Source organism: Centroberyx gerrardi, chromosome 5, assembly GCF_048128805.1.
Source record: "Centroberyx gerrardi isolate f3 chromosome 5, fCenGer3.hap1.cur.20231027, whole genome shotgun sequence".
NCBI lineage: Eukaryota > Metazoa > Chordata > Actinopteri > Beryciformes > Berycidae > Centroberyx > Centroberyx gerrardi.
Window position 1 is genome coordinate 20,487,521 of NC_136001.1, and position 18,833 is coordinate 20,506,353.

The 18,833-nt window shown below is 44.7% G+C and overlaps 2 protein-coding genes across 2 annotated transcripts; one reads left to right on the top strand and one right to left on the bottom strand.

Annotated features, from left to right (window-relative positions):
• Nucleotides 1-109: 109 nt before the first annotated feature.
• Nucleotides 110-5,794, bottom strand: ruvbl1 (RuvB-like AAA ATPase 1). The gene is made up of 11 exons (XM_071916552.2): nt 5,518-5,794; nt 4,531-4,617; nt 4,270-4,402; nt 3,329-3,480; nt 2,394-2,483; nt 1,512-1,661; nt 1,325-1,388; nt 1,026-1,224; nt 803-905; nt 622-713; nt 110-529 (listed from the first exon to the last, which is right to left on the bottom strand). The coding sequence occupies exons 1-11, from the start codon at nt 5,656-5,658 to the stop codon at nt 370-372; spliced, it is 1,371 nt and encodes a 456-aa protein (XP_071772653.1). The 5' UTR covers nt 5,659-5,794; the 3' UTR covers nt 110-369.
• A 474-nt stretch (nt 5,795-6,268) lies between these two features.
• On the top strand, nt 6,269-16,089 carry eefsec (eukaryotic elongation factor, selenocysteine-tRNA-specific). Its single transcript, XM_071916551.2, has 7 exons — nt 6,269-6,746; nt 8,023-8,230; nt 8,492-8,588; nt 9,376-9,540; nt 10,621-11,262; nt 12,954-13,110; nt 15,172-16,089. The coding sequence occupies exons 1-7, from the start codon at nt 6,446-6,448 to the stop codon at nt 15,351-15,353; spliced, it is 1,752 nt and encodes a 583-aa protein (XP_071772652.2). The 5' UTR covers nt 6,269-6,445; the 3' UTR covers nt 15,354-16,089.
• Nucleotides 16,090-18,833: the final 2,744 nt, after the last annotated feature.

Consider the following 18,833-nt stretch of genomic DNA (forward strand, 5'->3'; position numbering starts at 1 on the left):
ATCATGTGTTAGGTGCCGAGACTCTGTCTGTGTTAGTAAATGTGTATGCTTGGCTGTTTGTAATACAGCAATCTAAAAATACTAAAGAAAACTCAAATTTATCTTTTTCTTTTTATTCAAAAAAATCTATTTTCATCAACAAACAGAATGAATAAAACATTTATTAGAACAAATCTACTACAGTAAATGAGGCACAGCCAGGGAGACTCCAGCGATGAAGAGGGGAGTAAAGTATGGAAGAACGCAAAGGAATGAAGCTTGGTACAAGGATGGAGGAAATAAAGTGAACCGGGCAACAACAGACTGAAAATGCTAACCCTGTGTAAGAGAGTTAAACGAAAGAAAACGAACAGGTGGACATTCAGAGTCTCATTTCATGAATTTGTGATGCTGGTCTTGGAGGATCTTGGCGGAGGACTTGGCGTCATAGAACAGCTCGTTTATCTCCTCTACCTGCTCTCTCTCCACACCCTCTTTTCCCTGGACGCGCCCCAGCAGACTGGCGGGGGTCAGCAACTGTACGGCATACCTGAGAGGAAACGGGAAGAGAGAGCCACTCAGTATACACAAACTCACACACACACACTACGACTAATTAAGTGACATGATGTGCATCTTTACCTGAGGGTGGTCTTGGTGCCAATCTCTCCCAGGTGAGTAAGTGCTTCCTCGCTGATATTGATCCCCTCAGTCTGAGCGCGGATCTTGATGATCTACAAACCGCAGCGTCATTAGCAACGGCGAATGCACAGACAGAGACATCATGCATCACACATGCCGATACTGCGGCGGTCACACTCACCTGCTTCATCTCCTGTGGTGTGTACAGCATGGTGCGGATGATCATGACTCTGTCCAGCAAGTCCAAAGGAATCCCATGGGGAGAGCTGATGTCCTCCGTTCCCCTGGTGAACGACAGAGGACGGTTAACAACACAAATCTTGATAGTTTAGTTTTAATGACAGTAAAGTCATATATCTCCCAATAAAATACATTTTGGAACTGCTAAACATTCACAGGCCCACCTGATGAGGCAGTTTCCCCTGTTGGAGGCGAACACAACGATGGGGGCGATGGTGCTCTCCAGGGCTCGATGGAGGTAGGTGAAGCACTCGATGTCCAGCATGTGCACCTCGTCCACAAACAACACACCGGGAACGAGCTCGGCGACGCCCATGTCGATGTACCGGTTCACCACCTTGTTGATCTCGGCACGCAGCTTGTCTGGAACGGGAAAGAGGCGAGGAAGACCATGAGTGAACAAGAAAAGTCAACTGAGCCGGCTGGTGATGTCTGCAGGAGGTTGTTTTAAGTTTTTCCAAACCTGTGATCTCTGTCTTCTTGGGCTTCATCAACTGTCCCATCATGGAGAGGATGTCCTGGCCTCCCTGAGAGAAAATAACAAGCAAATATCGAAGAATGAGAGATAAATCTGCAAACTAGCAATCTATTTGGTAATATGTGAAATGTACCGCTCATTTCACTGTTACTGTGCTATTGCAGGTGTGTACCTGGGGTCTGGCGTTTGCAACATCCAGATCATGCAGTGTGACATCTTGGATGATCTCTTTCTTCTTGTGGACGTCGCCTTTGGGCAGCGGCACATACTCCTCTGCCTCCAGGTCAAACTCTGTGGCAAAAGTGTCACAGCGACCTTGTCTCTGCAAAGACGCAGGATAAAGAGAGGGTTAATAAAAATAAAAAAAATTAAAAACTACCGATGGCTAAAGAGAAAAGAATAGAAGGTTGTCTTATGCTGCTCTGGAGTGAAACAAAAGAGGATATGGGAGGAGGGAGAGCAGGTGTATGATTGAACCCAGTGCCAGCCCAATGCAGAAGGGAGGGATGAAAGAGTCAGAGAAGAAGGCTCGTGAGATGGCTGTCAACAGTAACAAATGTGGTGTCCACCCCTCCTCCTTTGGCCTCTGACTAGAGGCGGCCTGCGCCCCCGGCCCACCTGCGCCGATTAAAGGACCCGTCAACGCAGCCTGTCAACAGGCCACAAGGCCCACTGCTGGAACAGAGGCAACGGGGGAGATGGAGAGATAGAGGGAGCCGGCCCTATGAAGCACTGCAGGAATGAGAGAGGTTCATTCCAGAGTAGAGTACAGTAGAGATGCAACAGAGCTTTCATGCAGGGCTGAGAGAGATGACAGAAAACCAGCGTGAAGGACTGGAGAGGACGGGCAAAACAAAAAAAAACACCTGACTTTGTTCTTATGAGTTAATTCTTCAAGCCTACTGTTACAGCTTTTACTTATGTTTTACAACTATCAATGACATTTCCAGACACAATTTAGTGCATTATAGTATGTACAACTTTTTGCACCATTTAAGTTTATTTGACGGAAGTGAATGTGTGCAGGTTGTGAGGCAGTAAAGTGGGGATATACCTTGACAGCTCCACTGTTGGCTTCAATGTAGATGACGTCTCCCACTTCCACACGCTCCTTCTGAAGACTCTCATAAATACTGGGATCCAACTTAGGAAACAAGATAGAGACTTTTAATAAGATGCTGGCTCTACTGTGATCATCTGCTTCATAGATCCTCTTCACACCTGGCATACATTCTGAGTGACTGGATTGTGTTTTGAGAAAAGAAACGCATACAATCCAGACATAACTGAACCCAAGCAGCACTGATCTGATTAACAAAACACCTCCAGATGTGGACAGAGACGCACTTGGCCAGATTAATAAAAACACAGCACATCACCAATCCACATGTTAACAACTAGATAAACAGAAATAAACTTTTGCGTACTGATCCAACCGCAAAGTGCATGAAAATAAAACAGGTGGCAGACAACTCTGACGGTACCAAAAATTGATTTCAGGATACTCGTGGATGGGGAATGAAGTGAGAAGAGGTGTTTTTCTACCAATTTTCAAGGGCATAAATAATTTTGAGATGGAAAGAGAGAGATCAGATTCCCATGTGTACTTGGAGATGCATTTGATTTTATGTAAGGTGTAAATATAATCTAGAAATACATATCCAGACACAATCAGGACATGAGACACATGTTCATGGTGCTGTTCAGGTGTGAAGGGGGAAATGTTTTAACAAAATGCCTAGGACCCTGACGTGTTGATTCTTGATAATTAATATAGTTTCCAGGCTGATAAACCAATCCTCTAGATCAGGAAAAATACCTAAAAATACTACTACTACTAATAATGATAACAAAACTTGACTTATATAGCACCTTTCATACATACAATGCAGCTCAAGGTGCTTTACAAGCAGCACTGGGACAGATACAAATGTAAAGACAGAGAGAACACAGAGAGAATCCCATCCGCATTATAACTCCCAATCTGACCTTGAGTTGCTTAGTGCCTTTTCCGGTCTTCAGGCCGATGATGACGTGGCTGATGGTTTTTCCATAGCCACCCATGGGATTCTCCGTCTCACAGGGGGTCAGCTCTGTCACCTCTCCTTCATACACCTCCTTTGTCTCCTTGATACGCAATCCTAAAGGTGGGGGGGGGGGGGGGGACACACAGGCATACAGTACAGAATGAGAACTCAATCGGGCCTTTATATTCTTATATCAACTAAGCCGCCACATCCTTCAGTCTACCTAACGGCGCATATTATTACGGATAGAGAGAGAACATGTGTGTGTGTACCCGCGTAACGTCTGGGCATCATTCTATGTAACGTGATCACACTGTAATCCTTGTTCCTCTTTCATATGGCCTGTGCCCCGAGTTATGACTAGCACACAGGTGGCTGATCTCGTCTGGTGTGGGTCAGGGAGCAAGGCTTAAGGCAGGGACTGTCTGTCACGGCGCGCTTATCGAGAGGGTGACGACAACCTCAGAATGTAACCCACTCCCACCCTCTCTCTCTCTCCTCTCTGCATGTTCTCTTCCAGGGGTGGAGCGAAGGTGCTGATGACCACCTTTCTGTCAACCCAAGCTCCATTTCCTTCCCTGTGACAGGTGCCATCAACAGGCAGACAAGCCCCTTCCCCCCTCTCGAGCCTTCCTCCCTTGTCAACGCCGCTCTCACAAATCCCCTCTGCCAGTCCTGCCTTTCAGCTCGGCGGGAAGGGCGTGGAGCGGGGCACCTTGCTCTTCCTGTGTCCCGGGACTCCTCAGTGAGGGGTTGGGTTGAGTATCTTGTGACGGGGGAGTTAGCTTTGATTCAATTGTATTAGACTTTTGTATTTGTGTGTTTAAGACAGAGAGAGACAGAGAAAAAGAGAGAGAAAGAGATAGATGATAGAGGGGGTTAATGTATTCAAACAACACTCACCGATGGCCCTCCTGAAATTCTCCATCAGTACTTCTGTTTTCTTAATCTCAGATGAGTAGACCTCACTGCCTACCATGGGGCAGAACGGTACTTTGTTGCCCAACTCCTGTGCCATCGCCAAGGCTAGGGCAGTCTGAAGACAGGGGAGGTGAGAGTCAATAAAATTCAAATACTCACAATCTGCAGCAACAACAACAGCAGACACACTCAACAAGAGCGGTGCTGCTTCCTCACTGCTAATGAATGAACAGTGCACAGTACCTTTCCTGTGCCGGGGGGCCCAGCCAGTAGAACTGCCCTCCCTGCCATCTTCTTTGAGCGGATCAACTCAACAATGATGCCACAAGCCTACAGAGAGAAAAAGAAACATGAAGTGCCACTGATTTCACTGGTTTCAGTTATTGCCATGTAAGGATAAAATGCCAGGAGGACTTGATTCCAGTAGGGGAGTGTGTTGGGACAAAAGTTGGAATAGGACAGTGGATCAGAGTAGTGGGACGGCCTCCTGAGATGAGCTCTGTGCCACAAATGGACCTCTACTAAGTGCTAATAGCAGACATTGTGAAAATAACAAAAAAAATACATAATTTTGAATTGTCAGCATTACTTTCATTGGAGAGTACAATGTTCATTGGGCCTTTATTTGGTATGGACTTATTATTATATTATGGTATAGATCCTCTCAACATCTTCATCAGAGTATAACAGACAGGTGTTCACCATATGCAAATTGTATCGTTTATTTGACTACAATCTGTAATGAAGCGGTGCAGACTACTGATTAGAATTATCTTTTATTGCAGGAGCTTGTTGGAAAACCGCTTAAAATCTGACATGCATTTCAGTTTTTCGCCTTTATGTGCAGTAATAACAATTAACGGTGACGGGACTTTTTTTTCATGCATTAATTGTACATAGCGAGAATTAAAAATGTATTCTCCTTTATTTTAACTTGGTTACATCTATCAAATGAACACACAAGCCACTGCTGGAACTGTTGGAAGTAACATTGTGTAACATTGTCTCATTTAGCCTCTCCTGTCCCATATTCATTACAAGTTCACCTCCACCTCTGAAGTGAGTGCGAAACAGCGACACCACAGTCTGTTCAGGACTAGCCTGCTGGAGCTATTGAGATTGTATGTACTGCTTACAATGGGCAGAGCTTCCTTGCAAAAAGCCTTAGACCTCAAAGTCATTAATTATCCAGTTAATACAAGAGTAACTTCAGTGCAACATGAACATTACCTCTCTAGCAGTCTCCTGTCCGACTAGACCAGATGCTGTTTGCTTAGCATTCCCGGCCTCGTCTAGCCCGAGTCCTTTCACATGACTATGAGATGCGATCCGCTGAGTTTTGGTGGTGCTTTTCACCTCCTCGATCTTCATGGTTGTGTTATGTTTACTAATATATGACCTGAAAGCGACAAAGGCACAATAAAGGCAACGAAAATGCCTCCTATGCCTCTAGTTGATTCTCACCGCCACAATCGGCGCGGAAACTCAAAACACAGAGAAATGTGTTTCCATGTGGGTTACTAGGGAAATTGGAGGAAGTGGACAGCATGAAGTACCGCCCATTTTGGTCAAGATAATAAAATGATTGGACCTTGTCGTCAAATATAACCAAGTCATTGGCTAAAGCTCGTGTCAGTTATTTCCTTCAGGCAAACCACGCCTCTTCGCGTCTTCATTTCCGTTTGTGTTTCAGTTTATTCGACGTAGTAGAAACCAGTAGAAACTTGTCAATATCTAAGTAATAATTTCTAACGGATGTGAAACCAACAAACCAACCAAATGTAGAGTTGTTTAATCGTCCCGCCGAGATTTCATAATGATTTTTTAATCAAAGAGCTATTTTGACAAGTGTTTGCTTTCTTCTTCTTCTTTTTTTTTACTTGTCTTATTAAAACATACGTTCCGCTTTATGATGTTATCTCCGGGATGGAAAGCATTGACACCCAGGAAGAAGAAGTGTCAACTGGTTTCATGTCTTATTTATATGTACTTTAATGGTATTCAGCCCAAAAACTCAAGACAACTTGTCGATTGAGAAGACGTTTATCGGATGTCAGCGAAGTTAAAGTTGGACAGCAAACCGCTAACGTTGCCGTTGGAGTTCAGTCCAAGGTCCAGCAAAAACACACACGCTGGTTAGGGCAAACAAGTGAAATAAATGGCAGACTCAGGTGACAGTCGTACTAAAACGTTGAATTTCAACGTGGGGGTGCTTGGGCATGTCGACAGCGGGAAGACGTCGCTTGCCAGGGCGTTGAGCAGCACCGCCTCCACCGCCGCCTTCGACAAGAACCCGCAGTCCCGCGAAAGAGGCATCACGCTGGACCTCGGCTTCTCCTCCTTCACGGTGGACCTCCCGGACCACCTGCGGGAGAGTGCAGGGCACCGGTACGACAGCCTGCAGTTCACCCTGGTGGACTGTCCGGGACACGCCTCTCTTATTCGCACCATCATTGGGGGTGAGCTCTCTTTTAATGTCATGCAGTTGTTGGTGAAACAAATTGTGAAAAGCCTCCTTGTCAAACAAGATTGTGTATCAGGTGTCTGTCAGTCCATGCCAGGTGTTGTTATTTACTCTGGTGACAGTGCTTGACGTGCATTTTTTAATAGACAGTCAGTGGTAACTACATGTTGGCACACTCAGCCATGCCATGGGATTTTTATACTACATGCTCACTGATATTCCACTCAGGAAGAGCATCATGTCTTTTGTGCTGTGTTTAAAAAAATGACGTATCCAGCAGAGGGCGCCTTCAATCTGCAAGTAGTTTAGGTAAATGTCTCCACTTGAGAGGATGTTGGGAGGAGAAGTGACTACAGCGGTGCAGTCCACAAGAGACTATGAGGAGACTTACTTACACACAGGGGCGCTGCCTGCCTGTATTACCTGTTTTTTCTTCCTTCATCCCTCTGACACAACTGAACAACCAAGCTGCCACTTTTGTAACCTGGTAGAGCTGAACAGAGAGTTAATAGAAGCACATCGTGGTAGGAGTAAAGGTTTTGGTATGAGGGCTTAAGAAAGCAGGATAGAGCCACTCATTCGATCAACGTTGAATGTGGCTGTGTCTTGTAACCTAAATATTAAATGAAGCCTGTGAGCCAGTGGATGGCACATGCTGTAGATTAGGGAGGAAGGAAAGTGTGGGGATTGGGGTATGTATTAAACTTCCCCTCCTGTCCCTAGTGGGGAGAGCACAGGAAAGAGAGAGAGCCAAATAGAAGGAGAGAAAAGAGGGGAGCACAGGAAAGAGAGACTGCCAAAGTCAGGAAAAGAAAAGAGGGAGAGGAAAGACAACCAAGTGAGCTTGAGCTCTAATTTCAGCCCTCTAGCCCTTTTTTCTCTCTCCCCCTCTCTCCTTTTGTACACCCTTCCCTTAATTTCTCCTCTTGTTAGTCTGTTATTCTTGGTATTCTTGTTATTCGTCTGTGTCTGTTCCTGTTTTTATTGCTATTGTCAACCTCAGAGTCTACATCACCCTCAGGTGGCTGCATAACTGTTGCAAGTCTCCCTAACCATTATGCAGCATGAGTATCTCATAGGTAAACTTATCCTAGACCCAAACACTTACTCAGAGGGGTTTACGTAACGGCTCAATTTGTATGGATGAAGAAGAAGAATGCAGGAATGGCTTTTACAGCAGATTTCAGTGTCATTCTACTGTAATGACTTTCCTCGCATGTCACTCAAATCTGGCAGCCAGTTGATGATGTGTCATGTTTTGTGCGCTCTAGGGGCTCAGATCATCGACCTGATGATGCTGGTGGTGGATGTGGTGAAGGGGGTGCAGACTCAGACCGCTGAGTGTCTGCTGATAGGAGAGCTGACCTGCCCTCGCATGGTGGTTATCCTGAACAAGATCGACCTGCTGCCACCCAACAAGAGACAGAGCGCCATTGAGAAAATGACCAAGAGACTGCACAAAACGCTGGAGGGCACCAGGTATGCAAATAGACAAGCAAAGGCCTGCATAGGTGAGGAGTAAGTGGGTATGAGATGTGTGAGTGGGTAAGGCCTCCCCCTGTGGAGCCACACATATGCCTGCAGTGGCCCAGGACTGTCAACTGTCTGTATAAATTAAAAAATGCCCTATATCCTTTTGATAAAAAAGTGGTTCTAAAATGTTTTTTTAAGTAATTTTAATCATTAGTTTAATATCAAAACATATAGTAATTCCAACATGGGTATTTCTCTGTTGGCCAGATTTAAGGAATGTCCTGTGATTGCTGTGGCAGCGAAGCCTGGGGGTCCGGAGGCCCCCGACACAGAGGAGCCACATGGAGTGCCAGAGCTAATAGAGGTAAAGTCAGGAAACACACCAGTGCCCCTCCATTGTTAGTGATGTAGCTCATAGAGGTGGGAAGGACGTTTTTTTTTTACTAAAAGCAAGTGCTGTTACTTGGTTGAAATTGTAGTCAAGTAGAGTTGAGATAGTCATCAAGTGTTTGTATTTAAATAAAGTTGAATGGCAAAAAGTTTAGCTTCGTTCAACTTGGTATGTACCTGAAAATTGGGTTACTGGCTGACTGAAAAGCAAGATGGTGTTCAGGGCTGATCATGTTACATTTTTGATATGCTAACAGTTAATGATCCAAATTGATCCGGAGAGTACTTTTTTAAGAAATTATACAAGTATTTACTCGTCAGGGAAAAATGCAGGAAGCAGAGGCCAGAATGAGTAAATTTTATGGAAAAGAAAAAGTGGTAGCTTACATCACTCAGTTTACAGAGAATGCTACAGTATTAGGGAGTGAATATTCCTCTCCCTGGGGTGTGAAGAACAGCGGTATGACTTACACATCAGGGGTCCCTCAGACCAGCACGTAAAACACAGGAGACACTGTGTCAGGCAGTGTGTGTGTGAAGCCACAGCACAGACAGACTCAACACCAGCTAGATATGGTTCTAATTAGGGGCAGTGCCTCTCTTTTATGTGTGTGCGTATTTGTGCATGTGTGTTTGTGTGCTTCAGAGTCACACATGCCTGCAGTCACCACTGACCTTGCAGTGTTATGACAGCAGTTAACTTTTTATGTGTGTGTGTATACGTGTGCCTTTCTCTCTGCCGGTCTCGTTGTCTGTCTCAGCTGTTGAAGAAACAGACGTACCTCCCTCACAGAGACCCCGAGGGTGACCTCCTGATGGCGGTGGACCATTGCTTCTCCATCCGTGGTCAGGGAACAGTCATGACCGGAACCATCCTGCAGGGGTCGCTGGCCATCAACGACACCGTGGAAATCCCAGCCCTCAAGGTGCGCTCCGATCAATAGACCTGAAATCAGAATGATGATATTGCTGATATTGACAAGCAAGCGACATCCCCGACGCTGGAAAGGCTTTTGGAGAATGTTTCGGAAGTTCAGAAGTTGACGGGACGAGGGGAGAAGGAGGGAGGGATGGCAAAGTGGGGCGAGAGGATGTGTCAGTTTATGGCGAAGGAAGGATGAGGAGACTGGGGGTGGATTGGCAGCGTAGGAGTTGGGTAATTTAGACCAGATGCAGTCACTCATACTTCCAGCCAGGCTCAGCAGTTTTGTCTGCAATTATCATGTTCACCTCTTGGTGGCAGCAAATGGCTAAATTAACAGTCAGTTGTTACAGCGCCTTCATCTGTGTGACTGCTGTTTATTTGTTACAGTATGAGTACAGACACACAACTAAAATCCAGTATTTAGAGTATTGAATGCCGTGTACCACAAGCCTAAATAAACAAATAGATAGATAGATAGATAGATAGGTAGATAGATAGATTAAATTTAAAAAAAAACCACAATAGGTTATAAGGGTTAATTCGGATGATTAATTACCATCTTTATCAATACTTGTTGATAAAATGATCAGATTTTTATCCCAAAACATGATTCCCGTTTTCCCAACAAAAAGTCCATGCTTCTTAAATATGATATGTAATAGTTTTTAATTTTTTGAGGCTTTTTGTCATTTAGTTGTCTTTGTATACTTGTACCTGTTGGTAATTGGATTCCTCCCCTTAAATATGTTGAATTAAATTGAACAAGCAGAAACATCATATCTGATTATTTTTTTTACTGTAATTGACAGCTCACACTGTCTTCCATGTTTAGATGTAAAGTCTTAAATGTTAGATTAATCTGGGACCTGACCACATCATTGAAATTGTATTGTAAAAAGATGGAAAGACACAAGATTACTTTGTGAGGTGTGGGCTTTTAGCAGTACATTCACAATATACTATACACTTGTGTCATTTTTTGCATTCTATATGTGAATTGTAGAACTTTATGAGTGTAAATTATAGGTGTTAACAGGTCTAAGTGTGCTAATCATCGTACCTCTATGCTCTCTGACATCAGGTGACCAAGAAGGTGAAGTCGGTGCAGATGTTTCGGAAGCCAGTGTCGGGGGCCCTGCAGGGGGACCGTGTGGGCGTGTGCGTGACACAGTTCGACCCTAAACTGTTAGAACGGGGTGTGGTGTGCACCCCGGGGTCCCTGCGGACCCTCTACGCAGCTCTCATCTCCGTCAGGAAGATCGGCTACTTCAAGGGCTCTCTCTCCACCCGTGCCAAGTTCCACATCACGGTGGGTCATGAGACAGTCATGGCGAGGGTGGCCTTCTTTGGCCTGCCACCTGTGGAAACCCCCCAGCCCCCCTCAGACGCTAACCCACCCCCCTCAGAGCCGCAGCTGGACACGCCCTTCTCCTTCGACAGGGAGTACTTCTACCAGGAGGAGTATGTCGCCGGTCAGGGAGAGGCAGGTTCGGGGCCTGACCCGGAACAGTGGGCGCTGTTGGAGTTTGAGCGGCCGGTCACGTGTCCCTCACTCTGCCTGGTGATTGGCTCCAAGCTGGATACAGACATCCACGCCAATGCATGCCGCTTGGCCTTCCAAGGGCGTCTGCTAAAGGGCTTTGAAGACAAGGGCTATGCTGAGTCTGGCCTGCCTCGCCTGCGCATCTACAAGACCAAACACAAGGAGGGCCAGGTGGAAAGGGTGAGTGGACCCTCGGGCTACAGAAATCACCCCGTTAATATTTGTGTTTCCACTGATTGAGTAACTGTACAGTTTAATTTGTCGTTAATTCATCAAAACATATTTTTCTTCACTTTATATTTTGACTTTATCTGTTCAAAACTGTCTTTCTCTGACTGTCAAACTTCCTCCTTGCCCTTGATATTGCCCTTGCTTCTCTGCCCTCTCTGTCACCCTATATTCCCTCTTCTTGCTCTCTTTGTTCTTTTTTGGATGTTTCTCATCGCTGGTGGCACTGGAGCATGCCGCTGAGACTGAGCCCCTATTGTATGTTCAAAAACAGGCACGCACACACAAACAAGCATGCATACGCAGCCCTGGCGAGCAGCGTCGGAGGCATGGGTGGGTATGCGTGCCTTAGCGTGTGCTGTGACACGGGTGTGTGTGGGTGGCCGCCTGACGCCACTGGCTCTGTCTGGCTGTCAGATGCCGGCGCTGTTTGGACACACCTGAGTGGCACAGGAATACCCACATGGCTCTGTACATTAACCTGACCCTTTCCTCACTTCTCTGTCTCAGCATCTCTCTCTCTCTTTCTCTCCCTCTCTCTCACTTGCTTGCTTTGCTTTTCTCTCTCCTTTCTTGCTCTTAGATTGTTGTACGCTCTGCCTTTTAATCCCGAGTTTTGATTCATACGCTGATCTATATCTGATCTTAGCTAACTGTGTTGTTGTCTTAATGACATCAGTCTTTTATTTGCCAACACCCGCTGAGTTTGTTTTTTCGTCTATGTCGTTCTCCTAATGTCTGACTGTTCTTTCAGTCCGCCTACAGTTAAGTTTCTCTGTGCACAGTCACCCTCCTGCAGGGTCAGATGCAGGCCAGGGGTCAAGCATGCGAACAGGTTTTCCTGCTGTTAGCACCTCAGGCTGTTGACAGCTCCAGTCACTGACTCTGGAGTTGAACGGCGCGTGTGAGAGGTCAGACCACGGCCATGTGACGTAGCATTTGTCTTTCACCCAGAATGAGGCAGTCATGTTTCAAGACTTAAGAATTTCCCTTCGTAGGGGACACATAACTGACATTGTTGAGATATGACGGCTTCATCCAGTCACACTTTGTACAGTCTGTCAGACACGTAGAGCAACTGTATCTTTATCAGCGCATCAGTCACGCTTGACGGACATCAGGGTCAAATGTTCAAGATTGAATGAGGGTTAGGTAAAAGGGAAAGGAAGAGGTGGCGGTGGGGGGTGAGTTTGAGACAGAGCGGTGCCCTCCCGTTATCAGATCAGCGGCGGGTGAGAGCGGCTTAGTGATGGGTGATAAGCGAGAAATACAAACAAATATAGCAAAAATGTGCGGAGGGATGCAAGAGAGAGAGCGCGAGGCAGCTAGACGACGAGCCCAGGAGAAGCGGTGTGGTTGATGAGGGTACAGAACAGAGGGTGAGCTCTTCTTCCTCACCCTGCCGCGATGACAGAGTGGAGTCATGGTGGCCCACGAGGTCTAGACATCAAAGGAAGGAACTGGGAGATCAAACTCAAACTCACACTGAAATTTGCACAGTTAATGTAATTAGATGACACGCTCGCATACTGTTTAACGATTATTTGTTCTAATCGTGTTTTCCAGGTTCTGTGCTTTCATTATATCTACTGTATCATTAGTGCTGCAGCTCATAAGTCTTCTTCCCGCTCTCTTCTGCCCAGGTGACTGACGATTACACTGTGATTGGCCGAAACCTGTTCAAGAAAGAGACCAACCTGCAGCTCTTTGTGGGGTTGAAGGTCACGCTGTCGACAGGCGAGACGGGGATTATCGAGGGCGGGTTTGGACAGAGCGGGAAGTTCAAGATTCGAGTATCAGGTGAGGATTTGATGAAATTGGGATTGATTGTTTTCTCTAGAAAACATCTATCTAATGTCTAAAACTACTGATACTGTTCAACGGATGCTGGGCAGCACAAACTTATATATTAGGGGCTTACAGTGATGTTATGTAGTTTGACAAAGGAAACCATAGGCAAGGCTCTCTCTCGATCGCTGCACACACCCCCCGAGCACTTTCTCTTTCTCTCCTTGGATTTTGGGGCTCTGCGGACCGTTTTCAGGATGTGGTGAGAGTGGTAGGCCTGACATCCCGAGCCACATTCCCAGGATTCCTCTGGGGATTGCCTGTGTTCCGGGGGAAGTCTGCTCTCTGTTTATTTTACCTTCTGTTGCTCCGACCCACGGCTCCACACCGGGAGGGAAGAGAAAACAAAAACATTTAGAGAGAGAGAACCTTACCTACATCCTCTTAACTCACTCACACTCACATACTCCAACACACTAACACACATATCTTCCCACATGAACATAATACAGACATTCAGTAGAGCTCTTTGAGACTCCACTGGGTATTTGGGAGAAGATGTGTATTCGGTTGCCATCTTGCCCTCGTCCTGTTGCTCCGTGCGTGTTTGGGTTTGCTCTTTCTCTTTTCATTCTTCATCAGTCACTTTCCGTAAGGGCACATGAGCAAAGTAAAGAGAATCAATGAAACATTTTAAGCGAGAATGACAGTTGCATGAAGCGTAGGCTCTCACTGTGTCAAATCCCTCTCTGTCCCTCCTCCCCGCTGCTTCTGACCCCAAACTCATCCCCACAAACCCCTGAGGGCTAGAAGCCTGGCACCGGACTTTTTTTTTTTTTTTTCAAAGCAGAGGCTCAGGCCACAAAAATGATAGAAAATGTATCATTTTTTTGTCTGTATGCATATGCCTCAGTCCTAATTGTTATAAACCGTACTGTTTGCATGCAGTAGTCAAATGCCTCATACTTCCCATTTACTTGACTTTAATTCTGAGACAGTCAGTGATGACCATTTAACTCCCATTTCCCTTTTAAAGTGAAATTTCAAATTCTACAATTTGGGTCTGTGCAGTAACTTAATTGATTGGATAGATGTAGAATGTTAATTTTGGTTGTATGCAGAGAAGAAGCTAGAAATAAAGAAAGATGGCAAAGATGTAAGAAGGTAATCCTGAAAGTCTGCTATTTTATAAATGTCTGTGCATTTGTGTATCACTTGTATTTGAAGACAAATCAGTATTATAGTATAGTATAGTATAGTATATCAGTGGGCTTGTGTGCGTGTGTGTGTGTTGGAGGGGGTTACGGCCGTGCTCAGCAGATCATAGATAAAGAGATTTCTGGCTGCCCTGCAACCATAACAACCCTCACATTGGCATAACCATAACAACTAGAATGCTGGCGCCGTTGTGAGCTGGGTCAGACAGCCAGAGTGTAAAGCAGTGAACCCAGAACATTTCTTACCTCCACGTGTGCAAAACAGCAAGCAAACAAACAAACACTCTCTCTGTTTTACACATGCACACACATACACACACACACACACACACACATACAGAAAGACAAGGAGGAGATATGCTGCCAGTGCCAGAGAGGAATCTGCAGTGCATGCATGAGATGAGGAGCGTCTAACAGAAACTTAGAAGAAACTTGTGATGAGTGTTGGGACTAAGCAGATGGAGGACACAGGGAGACCGGAGTGTAAATGTCATCAACTATCATCAGCAGCGTCAGGACGATGAGGGCATCAGTTCATCTCGGGGTCGGCACACCATACTGGCTCCAGCGCTGATACCTGCTGCACACATAACTGGGCAGAAAAGAGATCACTATCATGTCTCATATCCACTCACTCTGAGATTATTGCGTCGACCTAACTGTACTGTACGTGGTGTAGGACTATATACAGTGTGATATAGGTTTATTATATGAGGGCAGTTGTAAAATGAAACTTGTGATCTACTATGTCGATATGGTATTGTGTTTATATGATGTTTCATTATTGTTTTAGTTTTATTATAGATGCCAATCTTTTTTCTTGACCTAAATATTCCCCTTGCTCTCCTTTCTGCAGAGGGCCTCCGCCCGGAAACCAAGCAGTTGTTATCCTCTACCTCTAAGAAGAAAGGAAAAGGCGGAGCCAAAGGTGAACCAGCAAACGAAGACGAGCCCAAAGCCGATTCTCAGCCAGTCGGCATTCACTTGCATTTCAAGCGATATGTCTTTGATCCCCATAAGAAGATGGTTCAGTCCTGACCTTTGCTGTGCACGCTTCAGAGCGAGACTGTGCCGCAGCGCCAGAGAGGGGGAGAGGGCGGGTTCAGATGTCTTGTGGAGGTGATAGGAAGGCTCGCCTCTGCATCAGGGGTACATTAACTTTCATTGCCTTCTTTTTTGCTGGTGATGGAGACATCAAACGTAGTGAAATGCGATGGTTGTGGATCTGCATATGGGGGTCTGCTTTTATGTAGGGTTAATCCAGTTTGCCCCATCACAAGGGTGGAGGCTGCTCTTTTTTCCCTCATACATTTCAGTTATCTACAGAATCAACGTTTTGGTTCTTCTTTGTTGATGAACTCTGAATACCAGTTCTTTTGAGTTGTAGCAAACTGTAAAAAATAGTGAACCTCTATTGAAATTATTATTCTTCCTCTCTATCTGTGTCTTTAATTCAGCTGTGCCTTAATTGGCTTGATCACATTGGCTGGTGTTGCCAAAATGCCCATAGGTTCCACAAATTTAGCTCGGCTCTCCTTACCCGCTCCCTGCCTCTTGCTCCTTCGCAGGGTTTAAAGGTCATGCTTTTCAGGTGTGGATTTACTGGTTCCTGCCAGTGATTCCAAAATCATTTCTCATTATTTCATGATTTCTCTTTTAAACAAAAAAAATATTTTCTGGTAATATTGTAGACGCATTTTAGTTGCTCTGAGTTTAAATGAATACTGATCTTCTCAGAAAGGCAAATAAAGCAAACCCAAGCTGAAATTCCAGCTCTGACTGTTATTTTCTGTATGATCTTTGTGGAACAAATGAAAATATAATAGCAATGGACAAAATAGTTGTGTCCAAAAACTACTCGTAGAATAAGCCCGATTCAAAAGTCCGAAAACGTCCGTGTTTACACAACCCCAATAGGAATCACTATCCACGGTAGCCACGATATACTGTATATGTTTAGTACCTGGTGTTAGGTGCATGCAATATGTGAGAGATATCAACATATTACATTACAATTTCAACACGCTAAAATGGAAACCATACTGAAGCTCAAACGCTGATGCATGTTTAGGATTTCTGTGTTGGTTTATGCTGCTGTCATTCAAATTGCAGAATAATGCAATAGCATTATGGGTAGTTTTTTACTTGACAGTTTTCCTGATGTCTCGCTGTGTCCAGAATCCATTCGAAACATATACGTATCATAGCATTAAATACTATTCATGCTAACTGTACCTGTTACGGTAGCATACCGTTTGAAATTGCCCACTAAACCATTTTCATACTGTATTACAGTGAACTGGAAGAGCACGATCGGTACATGATGTACGGTTCAGACATGGCATCTCTTGACTTATCACTGGTATCACTGGTATATCATCATTGGTATATTGAAGAAACAATCAGGAGATACATGGATCATATAGTGGAGTATTTGGACATAGATGCCATCTACTGTGTAGCCATTCAACATTCTGTATACTACCTCCATATATCTGCTATATATTCAATTAGATCCATATTTTCCTACAACGTTATTTATCATCCACTGATCAGCAGGTCAGGATTTTACTCGATACATTTTGAGTAGAAAGTAGGAAAATGTTATACAGGATAAAACGTACTGTTGTTACCCATAATGCTGTACAGCAGTGATTGATGGTGCTATTAATTAGCCAGTTACTGAGAACAGCATTCTAATTTTTGATTGGTATTGAAATTATCATGTTACGCAAACTGTATTTGGGTAGTATACTGAAGCACATGGTAAATACTGTTAAAATCTGTGTGTGGGTGAGCATGTGTGCTTGTGTGTGTGTGTCCATCCGTACACACGGTGCTGAAGTGTTGCGGGGCAGGGCAGCGAGAGTGCAGGACACTCAGTATGTAGTGGGTGATGTCAGCAAACCGTCCCTGTGGACAGCGACTGTATCTCAGCAGGAATCTGTGGAAATTGGAGAGAGAGGGAGAGGGAGGAGCAGGAGCAAGAGGGGACACTGGTAGGATTGTTCCTCTGAGTGACAGTCCTTTTAGTCTTATCTCCTCTCGTTCCTCTTATAGAAAACCAGACAGGCAAAAAAAAAAAAAAAAAAATCTCTGTCTCTCTTTTTCCTTCTGTCTCTCTCCAATTTCTCTTCTCGCTCCACCCCCTCTTTCGTTCTTCATTCTATTTTTTTTTTTTTTAATTGTAAACCTTTTTTCTCTGTCCATTACTGTCTCATGCCTTATCATGAGGCAGTAATGGACATCATGTTTTAGACTCCTATTTCCCTCACTCTCAGATTTTCTCTCTGAATTACACAGGCAGACCATGACTGTGCACATCTTTGTATGAAACTATCCTTGATTTAATTATTTTCAGTAATGGTGAAGAACTGTAAGGTTTAAGGACAGCTTAGAGTATATGAGAGGGTTATGTTTTAAATAATAATAAAAAACAACGTACATCCGTACATAAATACCTTCTGAAAATAAGTATGTATGGATTTATTTAGCTCTATAGATATTGTGTATTTTCATTTGGATCTTGTCTGTCTTTATACACACTAATATATAAGCCATTGCCTTTTTGCATCATAAGTTAATTGAAAATAGAATAGACCTTATGCCTCAATATACGAGTAAACACTAAATCAGTTTGCAAGTGCATCTTATAAGAAGATGAACAAGCCGAGGTGGAGAGAAGATGATTATGTTTCAACTCCCTCCTTGTCTTGATAAAGATCCTCCTGCGTTTCATTAATGCGGACACGGGAGTGTGGGTACACTGCTTTTCCCCCAGTATGTTTTAACATGCATGCTAATCCTGTTGGCTTGTGTGTGTGTGAGTGTGTGTGTGTATGTGTGTGTGTGTATGTGTGTGTGTGTGTGTGGCACTAGAGTCCCTTCTGAGCTTAGGTGAGGAGGTTTGGGTGGACTGTATAATCCGCTTTCAGAGCCCTAGCTGATTGTGGCAGGAGGAGACAGACAGGGAGGCTATGGGACTGCAGCTGGGAGTGCGTTCTCACCTCAGCTCAAAACCCCCCCACCCCACCCCCCGACCCCTCACACACACACACACACACACACACACACACTGTCACCGAACCAGGAGAAGAAGAGACAGATACCAGACAAGGGAGAGGGATCACACCTATTTCCTGAGAATGCTTTGATTAATATATTTTGGCCTGTAATTGCGGCCAGGGCTCATATTCTTTGACGTATCAATAACTAGTAACTATAATTTCCGATATCATTTCCCTATAATTTTCTCTTCCCAATTTCTCCTCTTCCTTCACAGAGATAAGAGAAGGCCATTGATGTTTTCCCTTCAATAACCCTAGCTGCCCCTTTTGCCTTTAACCTCCAGGTCAGCCCAGAGTCCAGGGTCAACTTCTGAGCTCCCGAATGTTTATAGATGGGAAATGGTCATAGATGTGCAGAGATAATGAACAGCCACGTAAAAGAAAGAAAAGAAGGGAAGGGGGCGGTGGATGGATAATTGACAAGGCGAAGGAGGAGGGCAAAAAGGAGTTT

Bases quoted from the DNA above. Each gene is read 5' to 3' on its own strand.
- ruvbl1 (XM_071916552.2), bottom strand. From the start codon at position 5,658: ATGAAGATCGAGGAGGTGAAAAGCACCACCAAAACTCAGCGGATCGCA. The intron at 2,484-3,328 runs GTCAGATTGGGA...TTGTTTCCTAAG, and splicing joins AAGGCACTAAGCAACTCAAG to TTGGATCCCAGTATTTATGA. The intron at 1,662-2,393 runs GTATATCCCCAC...GCGTCTTTGCAG, and splicing joins CCAACAGTGGAGCTGTCAAG to AGACAAGGTCGCTGTGACAC.
- eefsec (XM_071916551.2), top strand. From the start codon at position 6,446: ATGGCAGACTCAGGTGACAGTCGTACTAAAACGTTGAATTTCAACGTG. The intron at 6,747-8,022 runs GTGAGCTCTCTT...TGTGCGCTCTAG, and splicing joins TATTCGCACCATCATTGGGG to GGGCTCAGATCATCGACCTG. The intron at 9,541-10,620 runs GTGCGCTCCGAT...CTCTGACATCAG, and splicing joins TGGAAATCCCAGCCCTCAAG to GTGACCAAGAAGGTGAAGTC.